Source organism: Mustela nivalis (genome assembly GCF_964662115.1).
Source record: "Mustela nivalis genome assembly, chromosome: 6".
In the NCBI taxonomy this organism is placed as follows: Eukaryota; Metazoa; Chordata; class Mammalia; order Carnivora; family Mustelidae; genus Mustela; species Mustela nivalis.
The window spans coordinates 153,977,456-153,992,012 of NC_139025.1; the positions used below are offsets into that span (position 1 = coordinate 153,977,456).

Here is a 14,557-nt window from a genome sequence, read left to right on the forward strand (position 1 = left end):
GGCGAGGCTATGAGGACAGGCGCCCAGGATGGGCACTGGGAAAAGTGTAAGGCCCACGCAGCTGGCGGGTCAGGGGCGCTCCCAGCAGAGGTAGGGTTAGGCAGGTGTCGGAAGGATGAGGTGGGCTTTCCAGAGCTGGAGACAAAAAGGGGCTGGGTGCTACAGACAGGGCTTCTGGGTGGTCGTGGGGGCCGCACGCGGTGTGCACTCCCCACAGCTTTGGGCAGGAGCAGGAGGAGGCTGGGGACACCGTGTTTCATGACTGCTAAGCCAGCTGATGCCCGCAGTGGGAAGAACGTGTGATGCACAGTGTGCGGGCTGGGCTCAAAGTCTGCCCGGTCCCTTTGGTTCTAAGACATGTAAACTCAGACAGCTACTCACCTGGCCACGCTCCTGCTACACATTCATTTCTGAGCTTATGAACTGCAGGCACTGCATGTAAAGCGCATTGCCGTAGCACGGGGTTAAGAGCCCAAGGTTTCGGAGTCCTGAAGGTCTGACTTCAAGCCCCAGGGGCCGTCGGCCACCGGCCGCATGCACGTGTGTGCGTTCCCTCCCCTGTCCCAGCCCAGTTCTTCGGCGACTCGCCGAGTCAGGGTGCAGGTAGGGCACAGCCGCGCCCCAGGCTCCGCTCACGTTCACTGCCCATCGGCTCCTGATAGCGCGGACGAGGCAGCCGCTGCACGCGGGGAGGCTCAACGGGGACCAGCGCCCCCTGGGGTTCTTCCTTTGCCCAGAGCTGCCCACACCCGCTAGCCGGCGCCCCCCGCCCCCACCTCGGCCACTGCTGAGCCGGGCCCTTCCCCGCTCCCTTTCCCCCTCCGTTCTTACCGCAGCCCTGCCTGCCGGACAGTCCAGCTGCTGAGACAGAGACTTCCGGCTACTGCAGAGGGAGTAGGGCTGTCTGTCTGCACAAGCCGAGGACTTCTTGATCATCGGGAAATCGATTTCTCCTGTGCAGTAGGGATTCACACCTGAAGCACGAGGGGAGGAAAGGGAGAAGTCATGTGTGCTCTCCGCACGCAGAGGGCCGGGGAGAACACCTCGGAGCCACCCCAAAGCCACAGGCTAGTGCAGGGGCAAGCTCGGGGCTCTGCCCCCCAGTCCCCTGCCACCAGGCAGCCGGAGGGCAGTTCCCACTCCCAGTACGGAGCTGGGACCAGCACAGACCCAGGCCCGGGGTCCGGACAGAGCGGGTCCCCGAAGCACCGCTGGTCTGAAAACGGCTCATGGATGTGCTCCAGCCACAAGGTCACCATCGCAAGTTGTGTGTTGGGTGGGGGGGGTGCAAAACCAGTTAAACACACCGCACTGATGGAGTTCATCGAAAACGTGGTCGTGAAAGGGGGTGCAAAGGCCCAAGTAACTTCTGAAAGGGAGACTGTACCGTGAGGCTGGCACAGCAGTGACGCACGTCGGTCCTTGACGGTGAAGCTGAATTATGGGATGGAGACATAGTCGGGAAGACACGGGGGGTACAGGAAGCCATTTTCCAGGGGGGGGGGCACTTGGAAAATCGAGTCTCAGGTGTTCCTTAATTAATGAAACCCAACTGATCAGTTAATTAACATCCCGTGAAGGAAACCAGAAGTGGGGATAAAAATAGGACACACCTCTCGAATCGCTGCCAAAATGAAGCAAACACAGAGCAAGAAGCAGGGGACCAACGAGCCACACGTGACCAGAATCACAGCGAGCGAAACGCAGAAAAGCGAAGAGAATATTCTCTGTAAAACCAACACCCACCGCCTGAGCATCTCTCTTTAAAGAGACGGCCCTGTTCGCTTCTGAGATGGAACCGCGCATCGTTTCAAGAGATGAAACAGATGCACGAGAAGAGGACCACGAGAGGCGGGCGGAGACCGATCCCCGACCAGCAAAGAGCAATCGTCCATCAGCTGCGCTGGGCCTGGCTTCAAAACATGGTTAGTCCTGCTTCACACCAAACAGCAAACGTGAATGACGAACAGAGCAGGCTTGTTAAAAAAAAAAAAAAAAAAAAGGCAAATTGTTTACAAATTAGAAGGAAGTTTGGCCAAATATTTCATCGTTCTCTGGATGTGGAAAAAACGTTAACAGTATTAGGAAGGAAAAAAAAAAAAACATACGTTTGATTATGGAAAGATATTCTCATCTTTCTGTTAAGAAAAGACTTAAAGAGAAAACAGTAAACACAGAATGTACGTTCCACAAAAGACAGCCAAATATTAACACAACTGAGAGGCTCTTTATAAATTAACGCTAAAACTGATCACCCGGATAAAAAAATAAGAGGAACTCCTGCCAAAGGGAAAGGAAGAAACGAGGAACATTTAAGGTCAGCTGGGTGGAGAGGCTGGTTTTCGGGGCCAGCGAACCAGGCAGGTGGGAGCCCACAAGGCCCCTGAGAGGAATGAATGAAGGGCCGTGTGCAAAGTGTGGACAGGGTTTAGGAAAAGAGCGAAGCCCACCGGGTATCTAGGAACTGGCAAAAACTGGAAGCTGGCGCCATCTCGGGCCTGAAGGGGCAAGGGGAGGAGACCGTCTTCTCAGAGTCCAGTGGGTGCTAGGTCCACGGAAGGTGGGCCACCCTGACCTGGTGTCTGGTCCCAGCCAGACAAGGTCTGCCAGGACACAGCACGGCGGCAGAGGGAACTGGGAAGACGCGCTCCAGCAGCTGTTCCTTCACCGTCCAGTCTCCTGCTGGTGCTCCTCTCTCACTGAGCTCCATGAAAAAGCAGAGAGCCAGGGGGGCAGGAGGCCGGGGGGCTAGGGGGTCCCGGGGAGTCAGGGGCTAGGGTCTGCTCGGTGCCCACAGTGCAAGCAGGGCTGACTGCGTGCGCATGTGCCCTATGGAGTCACAGAGCCTCACACTCAAAGGGGCCTTGGCTTGGGTCTAATGCCCCACCGACTCCCGTTCTATATTTGAACAAGGTTCCCACACTTTCATTTCACACAGATCCCTACAACTCACGTAGTCGGTCCTGGGTGCGAAGCCGACCAGAAGAAAGCAGAGGTGAGGAAAGAGGGGAGTAGAGAAAAATCTGCAGCAAATACATATTGTTAAATGCTCATATGGCGGCTATGAACGAAGAAGGAGGTACACCTCCACGTCACTGGAGTCTTCGCTTCTTTAACTGGGCAGCACGGATCAACTCTAAGGCATAGTTAACCTTTTGAAACTCCATTTCTAGGAAATTGTTCTAAAGGGGAAAATAAGCAAAAACTTATGATAAAAAAAAAAAAATAACTAGCAGCCCCCCAAATAGGAAATGAGCTTGGGAAATCATGGTTTAGAGATGGAATGAAAGGGACCAAAGGTGGCATGGACGGTTGTTTCTGGAAGCAAGTGTGAACTCCTAACCATGCTTCTATCCACGGCCCCTCATGCTTCCCTAAGAAAATCATCACAAACGTAAGCAAAATTTCACAGACGAACTTAACACTGCTGCTTATCCTCGTGAAAACCTGAGAATAACGGGAATAACTTAGCTCTCTGACAGGAGGGAGCTGGTTGACTAGGTTAGGTGTGGTCACACAATGAAATACAAGGGACCCACTGAGCATGGTGTTTGCAGAAGAATGTTCAAGGACACGAAGTTGTGCCGTGTGCGCGTGTGTAGACGTGTGCTCTGTGGGCATATAGAGGCATCGGAGGGGAAGCACAGAAAACATTAGTGTGGGTTGTTTCTAACATCAGCATGTGGTGTGGTTTTAATCTCATCATGCTTTTCTGCATTCTTCAAATTCCCTGACTTTGGAGTAGAGCTCCTCTCTTTGCAGCAACCAAGAGTCCTGATGTCCTCCAGCCTCCACTCCCATCTGGTGACAGATGAGGTGACGGAGAGCTGGGGAAAGCCAGTGGCCTTCCTAAAATCAAGGAGCACATCAGAAGACAGAGCTAGAGCAAAGCCCTTGCCTTTTATCCTCTATGTCGGCTCTTCCCAACATGGCACCTGAGTCCATCACGAGGCGGAACTGCCGAGGGAACCTTCCAGCAGACCACAGCCGTGTGTAATCCAGCTGGACCCACCGAGACCTGCCCTCCCCCAGATCCCCCCACATCCCTGATGTTCCCGGTCCTCAGCAACAGCGAGGCGCCGTCCCGGGGACAGGTCCACAACACACTTACTGGTTGAATTGCTGCGAGTCCTTTGGTGACAGGCTTTGGGAAGCAGGAAGGTACTACTCTGCGCTTCTACTTTTCCAGACTTTTCTCGGGAAGACGTCGTGGAAGCTTCCTGCAAAACAGTTCCCACCTTTTATTCAGTAAGTCGGTTAGAACGGAAAAACCTGCGTAGACAGCGGCCGTTCAGGCACTGACGTTGGAAGTACTGGTTGGATTCTCTATGTCCCCCAGTAAATTATAGGCTCTATACAGGCTGGGATTTAGAATCACCATCATCGGCTAAGCTATGGGTAGAGTCACCCATTTAATAAAAATTGAGAGAATAGATATATTTGCACAGACACGGATCTAAGGCAAGAGATGATGTTGAATAACCATGTCAGCCAATACACGTCTGATTATTTGTCAAGCGCTGGGGAAACGAGCGTGAACAAGCCGGACAGGGCATCGATGGCAGAGCAATGCTGTTCTAGCAGAGGAAGGCCCCCAGCAAGCGAGCAAGCCAAGACGAGGGGTCGGTGATGACAGAGGACGACAAACAGGGGAAAGACCTTCCCTGGACGGGAAGCCAGGGAGACGCATTTGAGAGAAGAGCTCAGGTCACTTGCCCTGTTCTAAGCATAGGAGGCACTTAGGAACTCTGTCGAATGAATGTTATGTGAATAGTTTCTTAATATCAAACCATCCTTGCATTCTTGAGAGTATTATGATTTTATTATCTTGCTGATTTCCTTCTCTGAAGATTTAATTCAAAGCCTTAAAAACCAGCGTTCTCAAGTTATGGCTCTTTTCGTCTTCTTTACCTTGTCATACAGATCACATTGTCCTTGTGCCTTTTTTAGACTAATAATCTGGAGCACTCTCCCATGGTGCTGAGTTTATAAGGCAATATGTTGAACAGTTACATTTGGACTCATTTCTCCATCGGGGCGAAGGATGAAACAGAAAACATACAACTTGGAGATTTTAGGGACAGAAGACAGGAGGACAGAGGGACAGAGGTCAATAAGAGGATCATGGAATTATTTCATTTCTCTCCCTAGAACTGTTTTTATATAACTTTATTACCTATAATGATTTTGACCTAATTCTTGAATTATGTTGTTTACACTCATCACTACCATCATCATTGAGTGCATACGCATGTGTGTGCGTGTGTGTGTGTGCATGTTTTCTCTCAAGGAAGTTATGCAGATGGAAAGCTCTGGATATCTGCATGTCTGAGAATGTTATTTGGTGGTTGTCACACTTAAATTATCTGCTGAGTATAGAATCTTTGGGTATTTGTCATTGGACCTGGAAACCATTGTCGGCTCGAATGCTACCTGGGACTGAAGTGTATGGGGGAGAGGTCTGTAGGGCACCTGCTGCTGTCTTCTTACTGATATGCCTGCCTTGCTTCGAAGCCAGCCTTGTCGGTGCCTGGTTAATGTCCTGGCTCCAGGGGTGTGTGTGTGTGTGTGTGTGTCTGTCTGTCTGTGTGTCTGTGGGGGGGGGGGCTTGAGCACCTGGCTGCTTTCCAAGGGTGGAGAGAGGATCTCCCAGGGCCTCTCACTTTGCATCCTAGCCCCTGGCACTGCGAGTGAGCGGGTTCTGCGGGAGCGGGGAGGGGTCTGCGGACATCTGCCGCACTCATTTCCTGCGTGGCCAGCGCAGGTGAGTCAGCCCTGCCCTCAGTCCTGAGTCACCCGCACTGCTCGTGCAGGAAGTTCTCCGGGGTCCCAGAAGGAGGCTGGCCTCACCCGCGGCTCTTGTCCTGACATGCACGTCTCCCCATGAGTCTATCTATTCTTTGAATTTTGGTAGAAATAGACTTTTTTGGTAGAACATCTAAGAGGAGGGGGAATGACTAGAAAGTACTCTGGAGTGCATAGTCCACTTCCAGCCCCTTTCTAGGCCTACGGTTGTATCTAGTTCTGACCCAAGAGGATCCTGCCAGAAACCGCATCTCACTCTCCTTGTATTTCTTGCACACGTCAGGGTTTAAAACCAGCGCTCATCTCCCTCGCATGCCTTCTCCTTTTCAGCAGCAGGTGGTGCTCTATGAATCTGAGCAGAACTATCTTCCACCAAACTCCCCTGAGAGCCCTCAGGAGACGGAGCAGGAACTTTCCGGAAGGTGACGCAGTTCATTTGAACCTTTGAAACTCTCTATTTCTAGGACTTAGCATCATGACTCGTTCTTTGAATCAGTCGCTTCATGCACTGTAAGAGTCAAAAGATATTTCTTAATTACCAGAGTCCCTGAGGTCATGTCCTCTGATATGATTCCCACTTCCCCATGCTTTCCAGGGAAACTGTGCAAGCGAATGCTGACATGTGAACTCAGTAGCTCTTTGGGTTCACGGAACATAGAGAAACCTCATAAAACAGCCAGTACGTCTCCTCGTCTAAAGCCCAGGCTTCCCTGAAAAGTACCTTGGAAATGTGAACCTTCCCTGAATCTCTAATAAGATGAAGATAAATAAGGAAGTGAGCATGGTGTGCCTGCATGGCTCAGTGGGTTAAGCCTCTGCCTTTGGCTCAGGTCATGATCTCAGGGTCCTGGGATCAAGCCCTGCATCAGGCTCTCTGCTCAATGGGGAGCTGGCTTCCTCCTCTCTCTCTCTGACTGCCGTTCTGTCTACTTGTGATCTCTGTCTGTCAAATAAATAAAAATCCTTAAAAAAAAAAAAGGAAGTGAGGCATATGCAAACACGAATCATCTTTAAAAATTGTGCTTCTAGAGAATTTTTGTAGTATATGTAAGCCTCTACTATCATGGTAGGTAAAAAAAGAAAAAAGGTGCTATGAATAGAGTTTCACAATAATCATGCAATGTAGGCAGAAGGAAAGAACTGGAAATAAATACACCAAGATAGTAATATTATCCATTCAATGTACGTTCGTTAAGCACTTCCTATGCATGAGGCCGTATTCCAAGTAGTGAGATGATGTTCGCAGACAGGGTCCTGCTCTTACGGGATGGCAGGGCATGTGGTGTGTCACGGGGCCACGAATTCTTACTCTCCTACTTCCTCCTCCCCTGTGTATTCTGCGTCTCCTACAACAAGCTTGGGTGACTTTTACCATCAGACCAGAAACAAAAATGCCATTTTACATGCATTTCAAGGGTCATGTGAGTAAACTTAAGACAGTGTGTTGACTGTTCATTATTTTTTTCCTCTTCCCATCCTCTCTCCAAAGCTCCCTGTCCCAAACAAAATGTAGAAATAGCTCAGCAAGCAATAAGAAGCAGAGACTTTTTCTTTTCTTTTCTTTTTCTTTCTTTCTTTCTTTTTTTTTTTTTTTTTTTGGTCCAGATGGCCTGAAAGTCGTTAGTGTCATGTTCAGAAGAAGGAAGCTTTCTTTCAGGGTTTCAGGGTTGGCTGTAAGGGACTTTATCCAGAACGAGCCAGATGAACCACTGGACCGCTCTGCTTTCTGCACACCGGGGTGCAGCCTCTTCTGGTCAGGACGGTGGGAGCAGTGACCTCCCGGTGTACAGGCAGGACGTGCCCCCCCCCACCCCACCGCGGCAAGCACAAGGCAGCACAAGGGTCCTTCCCTTCATGGCTCTGCGTCCTCTGACCAAAGACACGGGGGCTGGCAGCTGGTCCTGTCCCTCTACCGTGGACCCTGTTTCTGAAGCAGCTGGAGGCTCTGACAGCCTGAGTCAACTCGGGCAAGCTCCAAACTCTTGGATATGTGTGTAGACTTTGCTCTGACCTGGCTGAGGCAGGAACGGGCTCCCTGGACGGCTAGTGCAGGGAAGAACGAAAATGTACTACTCCCCACCGGAGGCAGGATCCAAGAGGCGGTTTTCTATCGGGCATGTGAAAAAAAAAAAAAAAAAAAGCCCAACTACATGACCCTGAAAAGTTCCCAAAATAGAGGCAGTGCACAAGTTTTGTGGGTCTTCGACTTCTGGAGGCCCACGAGGATCCAGCCCTCATCCACACTCTGGGATTATCTCAAGGTGTGGTTTGTTCTCTGCAATCCCTACAGCTCAGAGCACGACAATCCTTTAGTCGAAATGCACCGTGGGATGGAGTGGGTGGAGGGTATGAGACCAGCAGCAATAAATCACGCATTACCCTGGGCTTGTCACCTAATTGTTTGGACTCAGTTTCCCCCTTTGTAAGCCAAGGGGGTCGATTTGACAATCCCGGTAAGCGCTTTCCACTCCACACTTCTGAATGCAACGGATGGTTATGTTTAAAGATCTGAGTGGCTACTCTCCCCTCGGAGATGATCACTTGGCGGAAGATGGTTCTTGAGACTGAAACAGCTTTCCTTGGCTGCTGGGGGCCTGGCCGCTCTTGGGCAAGACGTCCTGGGTGGAGTGGTTTCTCCTCAAAGGAGTCTCTGTGGGATCCGCTGTGAGCGTCTGTACAGTGTGGCGCCCTTCACGGCACTCAGAACACAGCTCTTCTGTCCCAGCTCCCAAGGTGGGGCAGCCCTGGAAAGGGGGGATGCATCACTGAGGTCAGGGGCTAAGGGACACGTCTCCGGACACATCTCCCCTCGTTACCGTGGGAGACGGCAGCCGCAGGTAGCAGCTCCGGGGGAGTGCGCCCATCGCCCTGGGGATGGCAGTGTCCACGGCAGTCGGTCCCACCACAGCCTGGGTGTGGAATAAGGCAGAACGGCCAGGAAGCTCTTTATGGGGTGTTTCCCGACGTGACGATCAGCCATGGGGCTGCGGGGGCTCCACAGCCAGGCCTCACCCACGGACGGAGCCCAGGCCCCCGGGGGAGCGAACCCAGAATGAAGATGCAGAGTTCCGGGATGCTGGGTCCTACAGGCAGCTCCCTTCTGGAGTCTGAAGTCCTCCCCAGGGGCTAAAGGGATGCATCCACCGCTTCCCCAGAGACGCTCATCTTTATCAATGCCCGACGGCCGGCGGGAGCTTCGGGCCTCTGAGTTTGCTGACCGCTCTCCGCTCACGTGGGTGTCTTCCCATTTTCTCCTGAGCTGAGGCCCCGGAGCGGTGCCAGCCTAAGGGAACCGCAAGGTGCCATCCACCTGTCCTCCGGGTCGAGGCTCCCGGTTGGGCCGACGATGGAGCAACAGGCTTTGATCTGTAAGTCACGGGGGTGAGCCGCGGGGCCCGGCAGATCGGCCCGCAGATGGTCACGCGGGAAGCCAAGGCCACACGCTCCTGCCGCGGAGAGGACGGGAGGGAACGGAACCGAGAAATCCTTCTCAAGCCTCCCTTCCCCTGTGCTCCCCCCATGACCCCCGTCTCCTTGGATTCCGACCTTTTCAGATGCCTCAACACGTCCCCTCGTGCTGGCTCTGCCTCTGTTCAGAGGACTCCTCCGACGCCGGAATATTCCCATGGCTGGAGGTCTAGGAAGGGTCTTTTAAAAGACTTTTTAAAAAGATTTTATTTATTTATTTGAGGGAGTGAGCTCAAGGGGGAGAGAGGGGCAGAGGGAGAAGCAGATTCCCCGATGAGCAGGGAGCCCCAGGACCCTGGGATCATGACCTGAGCCAAAGGCAGACGCTTCACCAACGGAGCCATCCAGGCGCCCCTTAAAGATTATTTTGAACAAATGACTCTGGGATGAGTAGACGTCCACACGTCAAAGAATGAACGAGACCACTTTCCCACAGCAGACACAAATATTAACTCAAAATGGATCAGAGGGCACCTGGGAGCCTCAGGGGGATAAAGCCTCTGCCTTCGGCTCAGGTCATGATCTTAGGATCCTGGGATCGAGCCCTGCGTCGGGCTCTCTGCTCAGCAGGGAGCCTGCTTCCTCCTCTCTCTCTGCCTGCCTCTCTGCCTACTTGTGATCTCTCTCTGTCAAATAAATAAATAAAATCTAAAAATGTAAAAATAAAAATAAAAACCACCAAAATGGATCATAGACCTCCATACTAGCTACAACTGAAAAAATTCTTAGAAGAAAACAGATCCTCATGACCTTGGGTTAGGAAAACATTTCTTAGATATGATAGCAAAAGCACGAGGGACCCCAAAAAAAGTGGGAATGGGCTTCCTCAAAATTACAAAAATTTGTGCTTCAAAGGACACCATCAAGGAAGTGAAAAGACAGCCCACAGACCTGCAGAAAATATTTGCAAGTCATGTATCTGATGAAGGATCTGGATAGAGAATATATAAAGAGCTCTTCCAAGTCAATAATACAGATGATCCAACCGCTCAGATGGACAGAGGATCTGGACAGGTATCTTCCTGAAGGAGTTAGGGGAGAAGCGCAGAAGCACATGAAGACCCCCAGGGTCATTAGCCATCGGGGGAATGCGATCCAGAGCCACAGTGACGAGGCTCTGGTTCCAGACGGCGACCAGGGGCTCCTGAACGCACCTCCCCCCGCAGACATCAGACATCGACGGCCACGTGTGGACCCGTTTGCTCCAGGAAACAAACAAACTACAAGCTGGGGGAGAGACCCTTTGCCATCAGGCAGATGAGAGAGGGGAGTGGGACAGCAGGAAGTTCTGAGACACAGCCTCATAATCCCTCTTCTCACGGGGCAGCCCCCGATCAGCAGGGACCCCGAAGCTTGGGCCTTGGATGCGTCTTTTTAATTCCCGGGCATTTGGTCTTTTGCTTGTTTGCTTCTCTCGTAAATGTCATCTTTCCTTCCATTATTTTATTTGCAGTTTGTACATAAGGAAAATACTGATTTCTTTATTGTTAATTTTGAAGCCACGCCCCTTACAGAATTCTTTTATTATTTCCTCTAGAGTTGTTCTTTTTTTTTTTTTTTAATGAGTTTCATGGGCTTTCCATAAGTAAAATCCTTTCATCTACAAAAAATAATTAAAATAAAATAAAATCTTGTAGTGACGGTTACGCGACTCTGCAAATAGGCTAAAAACCATTTACTGCTACACTTGAAATGGGCACATTGCATATTATATCTTAATAAATATATTTATATCTATAAAGATAAATATATATTAGAAATATATAATTATATATTTTAAGTATATATTACATGTAAATAGAAATATTACATAAATATGAACAAATATATATATAAATATTGGGGTTATATCTTAATAAAACCAATTTGGAAGGAAAACTCATTTTTTTCCTTCAGAACGCCCCTGCCCTCGACCACTCCTCCTGCTGGTGATTTTGCAAAAATGCAAATGCTCCTCAGAGACACTGAATCTCTGAGGCATCTATCGCTGATGGAGTCAAGATCCAATCTGAGCTCCCGGCCTGCGTCTCCTCGGATGTTACTCAGACGGACCCCACGCCTCCCGCCCCAGGGAGCCGGACCCCCGCCTCGCGCACCTTCGCATCCTGTCCCGTCTTACAGTGACCCATCTCTGCTCTCCTTCCCTCTTCGAGAACACCTCACCGCACGTATTCTGCGGGAATAAACTCGGGGCCGCCCATCTGTAAGACCGTCTCTGCGCAGAACAGCCACCGCCCGAGAAACCCGGGGGCTCCCTGTGCTCATCAGACCCAGGGAAAGCTTCACAGTGGAAGGGCATGACGCTGGCGGGCGGCTGTCTCAATAACCCGTGCGACCGCCCTTCGCCCGTCTGCTCCCAAACTAGTCTCACCTGTCTGTTTCTCGTTATAAAACTAGGTTGCCTGGTCAAGAAGTGTTTCCTCTTACGAGTTCTGTATGCGCTCCTAAATGTAAGAACAACTCTGGGGAATACCACTTTTCCAAAAAAAGCTGAGTATTTTTCTGCCAGACACGGTTTCTATTTCTACTAATTTAGTAGAAATGACCCTCCGTCCAGTTTTTATAGTAGGTCCCGTGGAATTTTCAGAAGATGTACACGGAACCCTCCGGGCGGAGCATCTGCACTGACAGCCAGCGAGAACCCTACTGATCCTGCCGGTCCCCGAGGAGCGCCAGTCCAGCTCCCGGAGATGTCCCGCTTCTGTCACATCGTTTTCGTACTCTAGAAACGGGTTACAGGAAATAATTGGACAAAATGCACAAGGACATGTATAGAAATTTGTTCATCCCGTGGTCCGTAATAGAAAACACCGACAAGGCAGTACTGAGGATGTTAAGACAGGAACGCGTTCCTTTGATCCTTCTGCTAAAACCAAGAAAAAGCGTGGGATGGGGCGGGAACCTATCAATGAAATAGCGAGGGAGTAAGGAATTCTCAGAGGCCACGAAGTAAATAACGGCTGCGCCACCATATTCCTGACAGGGGAGCGGCTCAGAGCCTGGCCGATGCCCCGAGATCATTTTATGAACCGTCTGGACGTGAACTTCACCTTCTAAAGCTTTCTGGGATGTTGGGAGCAGAGAGTCCCGATTTCTTCCCAGGATGCAGGGTTCAAGAGGACCCTCCCCTTGCACTGAGGGGGCCTTAATAATTACATCCTCATTTGAAACGTACACTGGAAATGAATCCCTTCCACCCTCAGGAACTGCCTGAAAATCATCAGTCTGGAAATGGCCCTAATGGAAGGAGGGGAAGCCTCCCTGATTTGCTGGTGATTAACAGTAACCGGATGGCCCTCACAGCACTTGGCAACCCTGATTCATACCACATGCATGTCTTGAAAAACCTCGAGACGAGAATTTAGTTCAAAATGCTCCTAGGTTGATGGGGCCCCAGCCACCTGGCAGAAACCAACTCGAAACTTCTCTGCAGGACCAAGCTTTAACTTGGGTCACAAAGATTCCCGCCGAGAAGCTAACAAGACTTACAGGATCTCAGAGAAAAAAAAGTTAAATAATAATAATAATAAAGAACAAAACGCATATTGGAACAAGGTACCATGAGAGAGAGCCAGAAGGAGCGATACACACCAAAATCAGGCCTGTGAAGGCTTCGAGTGATGGGAAACGGACACAGAAAGCAAAATAAATATATTTAAATTTCTCAAGAAGTAGAAGAGATGACTGAGCCGTTTGAGGACAGAGGAACCATGAAAGTTTCTGAGCAGACTTGGGGAAAGTACCAAGAAATTTTAAAGATCATAAAATTATTTATATCTCAAAGGAAATACGTGGGTTGAACCGTGGGTGAGGGAGCACTGGGGAAGGAAAAAGAGGACTGATCGGAAAAAGACACCCGGAGGGCAAGGAAAGAGGATGGAGAGGGTTAAGGAGGGTTTAGAAGCATTAAGCTGGGGCGGGAATGCCTAGATCTAACCAGCCTTCCAGAAAGAGACGCACTGCACATGCGTGTGAATACGGTTCTTCCGATCCTGATGAAATCATCCATCCACAGCGTCATGAAACCCAACAAATCCCAAATAAGGTGAATAAAGAGAAAAGTAGGCTTAGCTCCTGCTTGAACTATGGAACATCAAAACATGTAGAAGATCTGTAAAGCAGTCAGAGAGAAGATAGACCGTTTTTTTAGTGAGCAAGGATTTAACCCAAAGCTCCTGTCTCCGTGGCAATCGTGAATAATTGATCCATTGTGGCAAGAGAGAGCAACCATCAGTGTAAACATGGGGGCCTAAGAGTGAGTGGAATGAAGGCCTTTCAGATGGAAAACCTGAGAGAGTTCACCACCGTTATATCCTCCCCAAGGACATTCCAAAGAAGAGGGAGGAGAAGGGGGAAGGTAGGAACAGGAGATAATATATATATCTATATCTCGATATAGAGATATATATATAATATATGTAAAAATAGAGCTAAATTACCTGAAAGTAATAGGATATAAGAAGCCAAGAGCACTACCTTAATGAAAATATTCAGTGGCTTTTGTACCATTCAGAAAGAGGGTACAAGTAAAAATTAATAAGTTTAACACTGAAAACCTAGATGTGCATGCCAGATTTTCTGGGGTAATCATAAAATTACAGGCACAGAGTTATAAACAGAACCAATAAAGGAGAAAAAGAATGAAAAAATGTAACCATCGAAAAGACAAAAAAAAAAAAAAGGCAGAGAATAAAAAACAAGAAAAGTAGAAAAAATATTTTAAATGAAATAATTTTACATGCAGGTGGGTGTGCATAATTTAAGAGGCTCTATGAACCAGCTAAAAGACAAGGACTGTCAGGATGAATTTACCTAAAAATGTTTTTTTAGACACGTCACTTGACTTTTAAAGAGAAACTTAATTTTTAACAGCAGTTTCAGGCTTAAACAAAATTGCGAGGGAACCTCAGAAATTTCCCACACACCCTCTGCCCACACGTAGGGCACATTCCTTACCAAGGATGAACCTCCACAGACACATCATCATCAGGCAGAGTCCACAGCTTGCCTGAGGTCCCCTCCCCATTGTGTGCAGCCTGTGGGTCTAGACGAATGTGTAACAGCAGGTACTCATCCCTGTAATCTCATACCGAGTACAGACTTCACCGCCTCTGTGATCTGCCTATTTACCTCTCCACCAGCCCACCCTGGGCAACCACCGATCTTCTCATTCTCCCCATTGATTTGCCTTTTCCAGAAGGCCATGTAGATGGAATCCCACCGTATGTAGGCTTTTCGGACCAGCCTCTTTCTCTTAGGAATATGCATGCAAAGTTCCCGCATG

General features: G+C 49.6%; 1 protein-coding gene across 2 annotated transcripts in view; it reads right to left on the minus strand.

The window, feature by feature from the left end:
• The window catches only part of IL16 (interleukin 16), a 96,852-nt gene that overhangs the window by 34,009 nt on the left and 48,286 nt on the right, over nt 1-14,557 (minus strand). For both annotated transcript variants that reach the window (XM_082736216.1, XM_082736217.1), the window contains 2 exons: nt 4,112-4,220; nt 832-974 (listed from right to left, as the gene is read on the minus strand). In XM_082736216.1, the coding sequence (XP_082592342.1) occupies nt 832-974; nt 4,112-4,220 (252 nt within the window). The remainder of the gene's footprint in view (nt 1-831; nt 975-4,111; nt 4,221-14,557) is intronic.